The following is a 13,902-nucleotide window of genomic DNA, read 5'->3' as shown; positions in this document are numbered from 1 at the left end:
AGGCGAGGCGAGGCGAGGCGAGGCGAGGCGAGGCGAGGCGAGGCGAGGGCGTTGCTTTAGCCATTTCCCCTTTCTTTGTTTCCTTTGTTTTCTTCTACATTTTTTTCAGGACACTTCCTGTAGCACACCCTTAACTCCTTCAGTTCTTGTTCTTTGTTTTCCCATCCTTTTGGTGCTTTGAGAGTCAGTGTCAGAAGATGAGATACACATTTCTACAAAGGCCCCTTCCAAATTTAAAGTCATAGCAAGGGATCTTAGTCTTCCGAGTAAGGAAGGGGCTGCCACAAGTGGACCAACACTCACTTCCCTTCTGACATTTCTCCACCAGACCAAGCAGAGCAGAAGAAGGGTCCTGCAGAGGACCAAAATGTTGTTAAAACCAAGGCAAAAGGCTGCACAGATGGTCTGAAACCATGAGCTCCACCTACACCCCACAAATATCTTTTCTCCTGAACTCCCACCACCTCGTTTCAAAAGAGGGTTCATCTGTGATAGAACAGCTCAAGGGATAGGGGCTCCCAGGCAACTTCTCTTAGCTGATCCTTGGAGTCACTGCCGTTCAGAATCCATCTTCAAGATATCATACGTGGCAGGGCAGAAGTGAGAATGCAGTTGAGCCAGCAACGCCTGTGATGTGATCTTTAGCCTTGTCCCTTGGCTCTTCTTGTTCCATACATGCACTGCATAGGTGTTCTTTAGGAGTTCCTGAAGCTCTGAGGAGCTCACCACTTCAAAGTATTTCTTCCAGTCCTGCCACCGAATGGGATAAAAAGCCTCCCGGGGAAGAGCACTTACCCCTTTGCAGCTCTTACTGCTCCGAAGACTCCTAATGGAGCACCACTTCTTGAAGACACGCGTTAGGAGCTGTGGGCCTTGATGCCCCCAGATCCAGCTGTTGTAGTTCTCCACAAAGTCCTGCATGCAAAGCTCTATGAACTTGTGTCTGGGTTTAAAGGACAGAAAGGCCCCATTCAGTACATACTTGGACTGGGTACCAAGCACATTGGTGAGGTTCTTTAAGTTCTTAAGCACAATGAAGTCTGTGTCCAGGTAGATGCCACCAAATTTCCACATGATGGCAATTCTGCAGGCATCAGACAGGATGGGGAAGAAATAAGGCTCCCAGCGCTGCTGAGCCTGTGAGTACCACTTTGCCAGAGGTGTCCCAGAGAAAAGCTCTGGCAAATCCAAGGGCCGGATTTCCACATTGGGGAAGCAGCTCAGCAATGAGAAGCCCCAGTGGTTGGGTAACGAGGCATTTCTTTTGGCCAAGCCTTTCATGAGCACCACAACCCTTGTCCCAGGGTGTGTCCGTGCAGCGGACTCCACAGAGCATGTGAACAGGTCATTTGGGTTGATTCGCTCAGAGGTTTCCACAAAAAACACATCCCCAGGTGGAGGAGGAGGCCCATCAGCAATGGGATGGGCAGGAGACGGCACAGAGTGAGCACAGCGGATTTCAGTAGGCAAGCTGTAGACTTGGTCCCTGACCTTAGGGTCCTCCGTGATTCTCCAGTACAACAGGATGGAGACAAAGGACATGAACTTAAAGGTGAGGATGAAGAGGGCCCTCAGCTTGTGGCTCAACACCAACCGGGTCAGTTTTAGCAGGCAGTTGGGCATCCTGAGCATTCTTGTTCCCATCAGAGCTTGTTCTACCACAAGACACATCGTGATCTGATGGTGAGGAAAACAGAAAATACATTAACAGGCAGGTCAGCAGACCACAAGACATAGTACAGTACTATGGCAGAACTACACACTGAACACTGAATTTAAATTACATGTTGAATTTAAGCATGCCAGCATGCTTAAATTATACCTTTGGAACATTTCTTAAAAAGTGTCCTGGCTTCTCCATACCATAGCAATGCCCATAGGCCCCCATCAGAAACCATAGCCCTTTTTCAGGTTGTTAGAGGGTGAATAAAACTCACCTGCACACCCACAAAGGAGCTCAGAGGGATGATGGCAGGAGGGGGAGCCCAAGTAATATCATGCTGGGTCCACCACTCCCAGGCCCTCCATGGGGGCCATCAGTGGCCCATCTACATAAGCTCTGAGGAGTGCAGGAGCACAGAACCACAGAATGTCTGGGGCTGGAAGCGACCTCTTGAGGTCGTCTGGTCTAAACCCCAGCTTAAGCATGGCCACTTAGAGCAAGTTGCCCATGGCTGCGTCTGGTTGGATGTTGAAGATCTCCAAGGAGAGGACTCCACAACCTCTCTGGGCAACCTGTGCCTTTTACAAGGCTCATTTACTGTCCTGGCCAGACACCAAGTTCAGTTCTCTGAAGTCCAAAGCATGGATTTAACCGTAAAGAGATATGCTGCAGCAGATGCAAGAGCAGAGCTGAATTTATCTCCCAGAAAGTCCAACAGTTTTTAGCAGCCTGAAATAAGGTGCATTGGACTCCTGCAATGCACAGTCTAGTTAAAGAGAACTGTGAACAATGTACCAATGCTTTCCTCAAAGCCTCCATACTCCAAGCAGTGCTATGCTTTTAGTATAAAAAAACAGTAAGGTTTCACAAAGAATATTCTCTTTAAAAGAAGAAGAAAAAAGTGAAGTTGTCTGCAAGACGCAAAACATTTTTGCGTCTTCTCTGTTTTAATCTGTTTCTTCCTTTGTGGTAAGATTTTGCATGACTTAAAAGAAATACAATCAATACAATCCATCAGTAAAAGCAGAAGTTTTATGACACAAACTGAAAAAGTGCAGAATGTAATAGAGAACTCCATTATGCCTGCTGCAGACAGCTACAGGTCAGCTTAATAACAGTACAGGATTTGCCATTTTAAATTAATCATACTTCAGTTGGAAAAAAAAAAAAAAATCTCCACTGAGGTTCATCTCTCATTTTTTTGTCTAATTGAACAACAACAAAAAAAATCTAGCAATTTTTCAACACGTACCAAGTCACTCAGTGCTGGCAGCACCAGGCCCTGGCAGGCTTGGGACCAGCCACGTCACAGTGTGCTGCCTTTCTTCTCCATGCCCTTGACTTTCCTTAAGATTTCAAGAGGACAACACACATTTTCTTTCCACATAGTTACAAGAAATGGCACAACCCTGCCATCTGCCCCCACCCTGTTCTTTCCCATTTCTCTTTGCAGCTCCAGTCTGGTTTGGAAGGAAGAAGAGCATTGTCAGCATGGGAGATTTATTTGTTCTGTGGCTTATACCTTCACCACTCGTGAACACCTGCAACTAGCTGGGGCTGGTCCTTCTCTAAAAAGCTGTAATTGGGAAAATGCCAACGTGCCAACCCAGCACTGCGAGGATATATCAGTTTCATGTACAGAGAGGGGAAATGCCTCCCAGGTTACATCCACCTGAGGTTTGCGCTGTTAGACCGTGTCATTGCTAAACCAATTTGCATCCCAACATAATAAATATACTGTCACAGACAAAACAGTCTTGACTTAGGGAATTTTATTTATTACCCATTAACAGAAACTTCTAATTACTGATTCAGTTATCAATTAAAAAAAAAAAAAAAAAAAAAAGCCAAGCAATTAAACAAACACTTCAGGAAAACACCTTTCCTCCCCTTTCCCCAGGCTTCTCTTCAGTCCAGCACCTCTTCCACACTCCTCTTCCAGTATCAACTTCCCTCTTTTCCCTGCATGTTACACCCAATCTGTCCCAGTTCCTTCAGGCAATACATAGCAGTTTCCTTCCTCTGCTCCCTACATCTTACTCTTTTGCTTCACTATTCCTTGCTTCTTACTGCTCCTCTGCTGTACCATGGGTCTTCCACAGCCTACAGTCTCTTGGGGTGTACCTGACCTGGCACAGGCTCTCATTGGGCCACAGTCCCTCAAGGATGTCCCCGTCCTGCTATGGCTTACCCACGAGTCACAGTTCCTCAGGGATGTCCCTATGCTGGCATGGACTGCCCACAGGCCACAGTCCCTCGAGGGTACCTGCTCCAGCACTGAACACGTCCTTCCAAGACAGCATCTCAAGCCATGTATCCAACAGCATCCTCTTCCACAGCCTCCTCCACATCCTCCCTTCGCTCTAGAGACAGCTCTTCACCGCCTTGTGTTTCCTCTCCCATCCCCTCCACCTCCTCACACCTTTGCTCCTGTGTCCTTTCGCTTGTCCTTGTGCAGGCCTTTTTGGGCCTCCTGCCCCATGTCAGCTCCTGTTTTGTGACTCCTCACATGTCTTCCCATGTTTGTCCTCCTACGGTGCTCTTTTGTGACTCCTGTCGTGTCTCCTCTCCATGTCTCCTCTCCCTAGAGAGAGGCTACAACCCTTTCTTAAAGGCATTTGAGCAGAGGTGCCATTAGCTGATCTGACAGGTTGCAGTTTCGGTGTGCAATAAGCTGTTTTCATGCTCATGACTTTCTTCTCCTACACAGACCACACCTACAGTCCCAGTGCCCCAAACCCTGACACTTATGCCCAATACAGTGTTCCTTGTAACAATTAAATAAAGAGAAGTTCCTAGCATTTTATTTTCTTTTTTCCCTACAAGAGTAAAAATTTGCATTTTGGATTATGAACTGCTGAGCAATTCTGCGCAAATGTTTCCTCTACAATGGAAATCCTTTAAACAAAGAAAGTGAGAGGCCATAAGTGACACATTGTCTCTTATCTACTTTCAACACAAAGGACTTGCCAGCTACACGGATCTAAGGACAAATTTCTACCAAAGGAGTGTATTTGTTCAGGTATCTAGGGCAGAAAAATCAGCTTACCAAATTAAGCTTTTCTGATGGTTTAGCTTCCAGAGAGTTGAAGCATAGATCTTGGAAAAAGTGTGGGAGGGTAAAAAGCACGTTATTGCTCCCCCAGCGCCTCTCCCCAGGGAGCGTTGGTGAAATAGCACTGTCCCAGTTTGTCTTCTTTGAAAGACACTCAGCAGCTGAAGAGTAGAGAAGGCAGTAAATCTCAGGCAGTAAATAGTAGCAGCAGATGACAACAGCTGTTCCAGCAACAACAGTGAAACACCACAGAAACCTTGGGTTCCTCCTCCAGGGCAGTGCAAACACCTCCAGGGCTAGAGCAAAAGCTCCGTTTCTTCCTATCATGTCTGCTGAAGTCTGGCACATCTGAACCTATGAGGTGGTTGATGGTGAAACAACACTCAAGTTCCATCAAGTAATTAATTTTGACTGATGGAACAAAGCAAGTGACCGCAAGCACAGAAGTGACTGCCACACCAATGCAAACATGCAGCTGTGTTTGCTTAGAATACACTCAAGCTTTGACTGTAGAAGGCGCTTTATAACAAAAAGCAAAGAGAACATTGATAAACTCTGAGCAAGGGAGTTTCCTGATTTGTCAGAAAGAGAAGCTTTAAGGCTTTGCTGTGACAGTGCACAGATGGCTTTCCAGCAAGCAATTCCCACAGCAGCCTGAATCAAGAGCCAGGTCCTCCTTCACAGAAACCACGCTGCACTTTCCCATGGGGCTGGGGACAGAGCTGTTGAGTTCATTTACTGCACTGCACATGCCAAGGAATAAACTCATTGATTATTGTGAAACACTTTCAGTATCAGACTTTCCGTGCAGGACAGTGTGCTGCAGCCTGGTGTCGATCACAGCACCCATCCTACAAAGTAGCCTTCCTGTGCTATGGGATACCTGCTTGTGCTTCAGACCTGATGGCTAGCTAAGCACAGCTGAAGCAGCATGTTGTTTGCTGAACAAGGCACAAGAGAATGCCACCCAGCCATGAGGCAGACAGGGCTGCACTTACCTGAGGGTGGTACAAGAGAAGTATAGAGCATTTCTCTAGCAGCACAAAGTGCTGCTTTAAAATGTTTTGATATGCTGCCTAAGCGTATTGAGGTTGGACTAGGTGATCTTGAAGGTCTCTTCCAACCTAGACGATTCTGTGATTCTAATACTGAGTACAGGATATTTTCCCAGATGAATGTTACAAGAGATGTAGGATCTTTTTGCTGCTGCTTAATGGAGGATATCTTATCCAAAATTAATTCCTCTCTGCTTATAGAGTCTTCCTCAGAAAGCCATGACAAGTTTTTTGGGGGCTGCACTTGTATCTTTTCCTCTAAAAGACACTGGAAACATGTCACAAGAAAATGCATAAAACCTCAAAACCTCAATCAGAGGAAAGCCATCAAGGTAAACTCTTAAGCAACTTTTGGAACACCAAAATTAAGTATATTAATCTTGAAACTAGAGTTATGAGAATTTAGAATCAGCATCAAATGCATTTGGTGGTAAGGCATTTGGTAAGTATAACCAAAAGCACCTGCTGAAAGTTTACACAAATCAGCTTTCAGTTGCTGCATTTCAGACCAGCTAGGGAAATGCATTTCCTTCCTTTCAAGCACAATAGAAAATCAAAGCTAGCAAAGCTTTTATCAGAAACAAGTTGGGAAAAAAAAAAAAAAACAGACCTACAGACTACACACGTTGTCAAAGCAAAGTGTGCCACACCTTGTAAAGACTATATACAACACTGCTCCGTCCCCTCAGTTTTGATCCCTTTACTCTTTCAAGTTTAGCACATTTACCAAGCCCATTACATAGGAAGTGATATGTTGTGAACTGTTACAATGTGCTGTGGAGAGTTATGGTCAAGACCGGTCTTCAGAAATGCTTTCTCATTGAGGATTTAACTACCGGATCAAGAGCAGAGATTTCTAATATTGAAATCTGCCTGGTGAAATGAATCCAGGGATGAAGGAGAAGCAGCCATTTCTGACTTGCACTTTTCCTTTCTGAGACCTGTCCTCTGCAGCAGTGAGCAGATCTTGCATGATGGGTCTGCCAAGTGGGGGAGTGTGGGAAGGTAGGACCATTGGGTGGATACGTGCTCCTCACCCCCAAATGCTCCAGCTGCTCAGGCACACCTGAGGCCAGGGTTACCCAAAAAGACCATGAAAGTTTATTTTTTTTTTTAATAAAGAAAAATAAGTTTAAGGAAATGTTATTAGTCTTTAGACTACTTATGGAGATATAAAGCTCTGCACATCTTTCCAAGGATATCAGATGATCTTGAGCACTTCTTAGTGATGCTTCATAAAGGCATCCCAAATATTCAGAGGAAGACCAGTTAAGATAGGTGTCATGATGCTTCAAACTGGGAGCTGGGGCTGTCATACTTTATCAGGATGAAGCTAGACAGAGCTTCCTGGAAAACAGAACAGTTCTTCAAAACTCTGATGCAAGCACTGCTGGAGATAACTTCTCCTTATTAAACTGAATATTACACAACATAAGGCAAAAGCATGGAAAATAGAGATATAATCCTCCCTCTTCCCTGAGATACTCCTGAACGTTTCTCTGAATGGACTTGGAGTTGGGACACCTGGGATGTCCTTAATGCACAAGGTGTTCTACCTCAGGACATGACAGCAGCAGATACAGGGAAAGCAATACTTCTGGAAAATCCAGCATGTGGAGAATCAGAGTTTAGCCTTAATGCTGCAGTGTGGCCCATACTTGGAGATGCAACATCTTGAGGTCTGCAAAATCTTCATGAATAATACCTCCAACTCAACTATTTGCCACTGGGAAGGAAAAGTTAGGGTCACCTTAATCCAAATGCAGTATGGAAAATTGAGAATGAACAAGCTGAAAGTTTAAAAGAGGAAAATAGGCTGAAAGGTGAATTATATGTGAAAGATTTAATTTGGTTATACTTAATTCTAAAAGTCTGTGTATCTGTGTGTTATAGTGACTGGGATGGAAATATTTGGGACAGCTCAGATGAATCTGATGGGAAAATTACTGATTCCATAACAATTGGACCCCTCGTCAAACAAGAAATCACTGCTGATGAATCATGGGGGAACAATCAACTGAGATGAAATACTACTTAAGTTCGAGGTTTCGATGTTGATTATTTGAGAAAAATTCAGGCAGCATATCAAACACGACCTGTGGAGTCAATAGTTAAATGGTTGTGCTGTCTCTGGCATGATAAAGCAGCAGGAGTATCTTTGTTTGCAGGATCAGCAGAAGATTTATATATAAATTTTCCTCACCCTCAGAGGGAATGTCCCCGAACCTTACAGACCTTTGTGATTCAGTGGGCAGAAGGGGTCCATTACCAAGATTGGGCAAAGGAATCTCTGATCACCTGGTGAGCTCCAGATGAACTGCAGGAAGCATTATTACTAGTGGCTATGATAACCTTATTGCATTGAACCAGTGTCCCATGTGATGAACCTAGTCCATGGGTCATTCCTGCTACGTCCCTTAATTTGAGGTGTGTTGAGAACGGAGCTGTGGGGCCAGGGAAATGAGCAGTATACAATGTTCAGTGGCAAGGGGGTAAAAAGCCACTCCTTGATATGTTGCCCTCACCCATTTGTGATGTACCACCTCCATCTGATTCATACCAAAATACCCAGACTCTATTTTTAGGTTCTGTTTTGGGTTCTGTCTAATGTTTGTTTTATAGCTGAATCAACTCGAAAGGTTAAAAAGACAGGGAAGGGTAAAGCTGCCCTCATTCACCTTCATCAGGACATCCAACACATGAGAGACAGAGAGGCCAGCTCCTGGTAGAGCCCTGATGGGGCTTACATCAAGAAAGATGTTTGATCACTGCGATCATCACATTTCTGAGCAACAGATTTCTAAACTACCTGATATCCAAAGGGATTAAGAGATTTTGTTTTCCCTTCAAGTTGTCTGAACTTTAACATAAGCAGCCAGATAACACCAGCAGCTAGAAAGACTCACCTGGAACAAAGTTCTACCCCGCTTCCCTTAATGATGGACTGTCAATTTGACATGAAATGAACAACAATGTGAGAGACTTTCCTTCCCTCTTATAATTGTTGCTGGTGTTGACTACACCACCCTCAAACGCCAGATGTTGAATTCTGGTGGTTGGCAGAAAAAATCTATGAAATATTTTGGTACCAGCCTAATTTGGTACCACCCTCGAACACCAGATGTTGAATTCTGGTGGTTGGCAGAAAAAATCTATGAAATATTTTGGTACCAGCCTAATTTACTAAACTTACTTCCCAATACTCTGAATTACCAACAGCAACCTCTTAAAGTACACTCCTGTTACAAATAGGAGTAAAGCACCCCCTTGGTGCTTTATAATGCCACAGTACACAAATTCAGGATGGGTGGGAACAAACAGCTGTAATTGCTCCTTTTATTACAACCACACCCAAGCACACCATGTTTTAAACATAACAGCACACAAGCTTCTCTTGATGCTGCCCTGAGAGCTACACAGGCCTGTGAAAATCAATCAGCAGTTACAAACAAATTTGCTTTTGATGTCTTGAAATTATAAAATCTTACATGGAATGCTAATAACACAAATCATCAAAGATGTTATAATCTCACTGGTCCTAGTTCTACACACTATGGTCTGTAGAAAAATGGTTGGCTGAGCACTAACAATAGCTGGAATACATATGGCCCAGACAACACATCTGGCTGTACAAATAGAAATCTCTTTTGGATAATCTGGTTGAGCCAAACATGCTTAATGAAATTTAATTACTCTCCTGATCCACAGTGCTTGTTCTGAAAACATCACAATAATTCCAGGCAAGGCTGGTGGCCTACTGTTTTAACACCTGGATGGTTTTGGCTTTGTGGCATTGATACCTATAAGAGTCTACCACCATGGTGGTAGTTGCACTTTGCATTTTGATTTTAAAATCTAACCCTTAGTTTTCCAAACAACCATTACCTCATACTTCATAAGCACAGAATGCACAATCCCTTAGCAACAAGATCAACTGCATTTCATAAAGCTATATATTCATTGTTTCTAAACTTGGGTGTTGCCAAACTGGAACGAGCTATTGATAACATCTCCACTGTACCCAATACTACCCAAAATACTACTGTGTATGCTTTAACAGATCTGCAAAGATTAGTTTGCTTTACAATTGGCAATCTAAAATTGCTGGGCCTTAGATCATCTTTTAGCTTCACTTGGAGGAGTTTGTGTATTCATACAACCTGTTGCTTTTATGCTAACAAAGCATAAAAGCCAAATAAAGCCAAAAAGACTGAATATGATGTTAACATTATTCAGCAGCACATCCATACTTTTCACCAAATAGTGCAAAGACAATTCTTGCTTGAAGGCCTGTCCACGGTCTTGGCTGCCAGGCTTCAGAATATGGGGATGGCGTGCCTGACTGCTATTAGCTTCCATTTTAATTGTGGAATCTATGCTTTTCAGTATTGCATCTTGTAACAAACCACCACGTGTATCACTTCTATCTAAACTGGTACAATTTGTGTGTGCTTTATCTGTCAAACCATCCCAGAAGCTCCAGCAACATTGGTCCCAAATGGATGTCTCTTCCACTTCAGACATTAGGTGGCAAGAGAGACACATCACGTATGGTGTAGTCTCACTCCTACTGAGCTTTAACTGGTCATAGGCCAAAGGGTGGAGTCGTGGGAGCATCTACAGAGGTAGCTTGACTGCAGTCAGAAAAGTTCTGACTGCTGAACACAGACAGAAGGAAAAGTCTGCCAGCCTGAGAACAGGCCTAGGAACCAAGGACATCCTTGCAGTGGGGCTGAACATTTCATACAGAGACATCCTGAAGACATTGTGTCATTGATGAGAGCAGAACAGGAAAAGGAGGAATGACATCTCCTGAGAAATTACGGATTGATGTGAGAAATAAAACTTGTTTAAAGGAAAATAATGGAAAACAAGAAACATCATCTATCAGCTGTCTCAGAAAGACCACAATCAACAGCATCCATCGGTTGCCTAAGTGGTGGTGCCCTACACCCTCTCATGTCTCAAGGATATAAAGGGGGATGACGGTTTGTTGCCCAAGACAGAGCTTCACATGCTCTCTTGTTTGTGTTGTTCCTCTTCCCTCCTTAAACAGGCTGAAGCTGCGCTGGAACATCGGGTTGACTGGTGACATGATGATGACTCCTGAACTCTGCAGCACACCACACCCCGTGATGCATACTGGCTCTGAAGCAAGGCTCTGTTCACTACTTTGTTCCCCTTTTGGATCATGACAGTTGCTAACAAAATGACTGCCGCCAAGCAAAAGCACCACACAAAATAAGATTTATAGATTTGAACAACCAAAAAGGTAAAGGAATTAAAGCATTTGTTTGGGCAGGAGTGCCTGTGGGGAAAAAAGGCAAGTCTAGATGAGCACAGAGAAAGATGTCATAGTCTCAAAGCCAAAAGACACACTACAAGACTTTCATGAGCTTGGGAAGAGCAACCCCTCAGGAGCTAAGTGATAGTACAGCTATGCTGATTTACTGGGGGTACCAGAAAAGATGAGAAGGGTGAACCCAATCTCTCCTGCCAGCACATACCTGATCCAAACCACAATGGTACTTATGGCAAGACTTACTCAATGCTAAACACTATGAATGTGGTCTCACCTCTGTATGGAATAGCCATATCAGTATGGTTTTATATGGCAGTTACAGTAGGCAGGCAGCAACTTGTCTCTATAGCAATTATCAAATTAAAAAAAAAATGTAAGATGGATGTAAGATTACTCATAAGTACTTCTTGACACACACAGTACTGGTCAATGGCACAACAAAACCAAACTGACAGCTAATTTTTGCTAAGCCCACTCCTGTCCTCCTCAGACTCTTCCTTAATGCTCCTCTGCCCCTGCTGTAAACAGCCCTGAAAGCTCAAGCACCAAAAAGCTAATTCTGCTGAAGGATTTCACCTTCTTACTCGTTTAGCTCCCACAGCCAGTTTTGCTCCACTGCAGGGTGAGACAGGCACAGGTAGTGGCACAAAGAGAGATGCAGGAAGAGGTGACCAGGAGGCTGCATCATTGTAGTGGTAGCACGTAACTCATCTCAGTAGCAACATCAAATTGCACAGTCTACAACTTCACGGTCCCCAGCTGTGAGATCCCTTGGCCCTGCAAGAACCCTGAGCATGAAAGGCTTCATCAGTGTCACTGATCAATGCCTTGAGAAGCGGTGGGAATCCTGTGAGAAGACAAATCTGGCTCACAGCAGTGAGCTGCACACCTAAAACCAGGCAGATTGCCTTTCACCCAGCATCAGACCTGCTGTTCCTCAAGGATGACTATCACTTTTGTGCTGCTAAAGGAGGGGCACAAGAATGAAAAAAGGGCCATCACTTCTTCCCACAGAGCTGCTGCCTTGAGACAGCTGGAATTTCTACAAGAACCATAAAAAGGGGAATTTGAGCCCCATAAGATTAGCTCCTCAGGCTTCCACAGTAACAAAAATAGCAGCAGCAGTGCAAAGGCAGAGGATCTCAGCAGAAGCTGGTGGGGGATGCATCAGGGTGCAGAAGCAACGAGCCTGTGGTAAGCAGCTTCTCTTGCATTAGGAAACACGTGCTGATTTAAGTCATTTTTAGCCAAGGCTGTGGGACTCACCACCTTTCAGCAAGTTCACTGGGTTTAGATTGCTACAGTTACAGGAGTTACATGTATGTGGTTCCTTTCAACTATTTCACTGGGTCTTTCTTCCCCCTGCTACCACAGCGAGCATTTCCACAGCTCCACTGTGAGTGTCCATCCTTCTCCCTCAGACCTCAACCCTTACCCCGGCTCAAACTCTGACCTTTTTCAAGGCATGTCTGCGAGAAACATGACGGCCAGCCATGCTCCCTCCTGACACGGGCTCTTCCGCCTTTCCACTCGCCTCCAAGCCAGCCCATCGCTGCTGGCAGCAGGATCGGTGCATCCCTGCGCTCCAGCTCACCCTTTTCTCCGCATCCTCCTGTTACACTACTGTCGTTCACTTGGACCCAGGGCTTCAGCGCTCACCTCTCCCTTCTCACGTTGCACAGAGCCTTTTCAGGCTGTGGTACAGGCGGGCACCCTACGTGCGGCCCCCGGCACCCCCCCCTAGCTCCCTTCAGAAGCCGATGCCTGCGCAGGAGGCCACGCAGGGAACCAAGGGGTGCTCCCCTGCAGAAAGCCCAGCCAGAAGGACGTGCCGCAGCGGGAAGGGAGCCATCCATTCCCGCCGGACCCTCCCGCGGCTCTCCCCTACGGTCCGAGGCCAGCTCTTCCCTGCTCCGAGCCCCACGGAGACGAATTTCCAAAAGCAGCTCGGCTCCAGCCACGGGAAGCTGCTAATGGAAAAGTCTTCCGCGGAAAAAAAAAAAAAAAAAAAAAACCTTTTTCCCTCAATTCCCCTGCTCCGGACGAGACCCTCGGGCAGCCCTCCCAGGCCCGGTCCCCCCTTTACCCCGCTCACCTCTCTGCCGCTGGGCAGCGCGGCCGGGACGGGGCCGGCACCGGGGTGGGACCGGGGACAGGACTGGGGACGGGACCCCCGCCGCTGCCCCGCCCCGGGGCCGCCTCCGGGCGGAGCGGGGCCGACCCTTTGGGTCCCACCAGAAAGCGGCTGGCAGAGCCGCTGAATTCGCGTTTTCTTTTCTTTTTTTTTTTTTTTTTCCAGCCCCACCTCTGGATTTAAAAAAAAATATTTTAATATCTTATTTTACTATTTTATTTTATCATCTTTTTCTTTTATTATTTTTTCTTTTATTATTTATTTTATTTCCTCTCACCCGTAATCCTATCCCCGTGTTCGCCTCGATTTTGGGTAAAGCAGCCGCAACGCATCGCCGTGCCTGTCGGGCGGGGGCTGCAACCCAGGCGGATGGGAGTTTCCCGTGCCACCCACTGCCATGGGAAATGATTGCAAAGCAACGCAAATCAACAAAAAATGATGAAATTGCAACAATCAAATAAATAAATAAATAAATAAATAAATAAATAAAAAATGTAGCCTGTGGATGAGCTGCTTGCAAGTTGCAAGGGAGTTTCATAGCTTGACTGCAAGGTTATGGAACAGCCTGTGTGGGAAGATCACCAGAGATTTTAGGAAATGTGTTAGACAATAAGCATGAATGGTTTACATAGAGGTGATCCTACCTGGAACAGGGTTTGGACACAAATCCTTTAGAGATGCCTCCTAGCCCTG

At 45.3% G+C, this 13,902-nt stretch overlaps 1 protein-coding gene across 2 annotated transcripts; it reads right to left on the bottom strand.

The window, feature by feature from the left end:
* Positions 1-13,217, bottom strand: A4GALT (alpha 1,4-galactosyltransferase (P blood group)). Of its 2 annotated transcripts, XM_032199853.1 has the most exons (3): positions 13,171-13,201; positions 4,713-4,879; positions 1-1,677 (listed from the first exon to the last, which is right to left on the bottom strand). In XM_032199853.1, the coding sequence occupies exon 3, from the start codon at positions 1,669-1,671 to the stop codon at positions 550-552; it is 1,122 nt and encodes a 373-aa protein (XP_032055744.1). In that variant the 5' UTR covers positions 1,672-1,677; positions 4,713-4,879; positions 13,171-13,201; the 3' UTR covers positions 1-549. The 2 variants fall into 2 exon arrangements, with proteins under 2 accessions (XP_032055744.1, XP_032055752.1); XM_032199861.1 differs by lacking the exon at positions 4,713-4,879 and having other exon boundaries at positions 13,171-13,217.
* Positions 13,218-13,902: the final 685 nt, after the last annotated feature.

This window comes from Aythya fuligula, chromosome 1 (genome assembly GCF_009819795.1).
Source record: "Aythya fuligula isolate bAytFul2 chromosome 1, bAytFul2.pri, whole genome shotgun sequence".
Classification (NCBI taxonomy): domain Eukaryota; kingdom Metazoa; phylum Chordata; class Aves; order Anseriformes; family Anatidae; genus Aythya; species Aythya fuligula.
The sequence above is the reverse complement of the archived record's forward strand: the minus strand, read 5'-3'. Positions and strand labels throughout refer to the sequence as shown.

Coding starts and splice junctions, on each gene's coding strand:
- A4GALT (XM_032199861.1), bottom strand. CDS start 1,671: ATGTGTCTTGTGGTAGAACAAGCTCTGATGGGAACAAGAATGCTCAGG.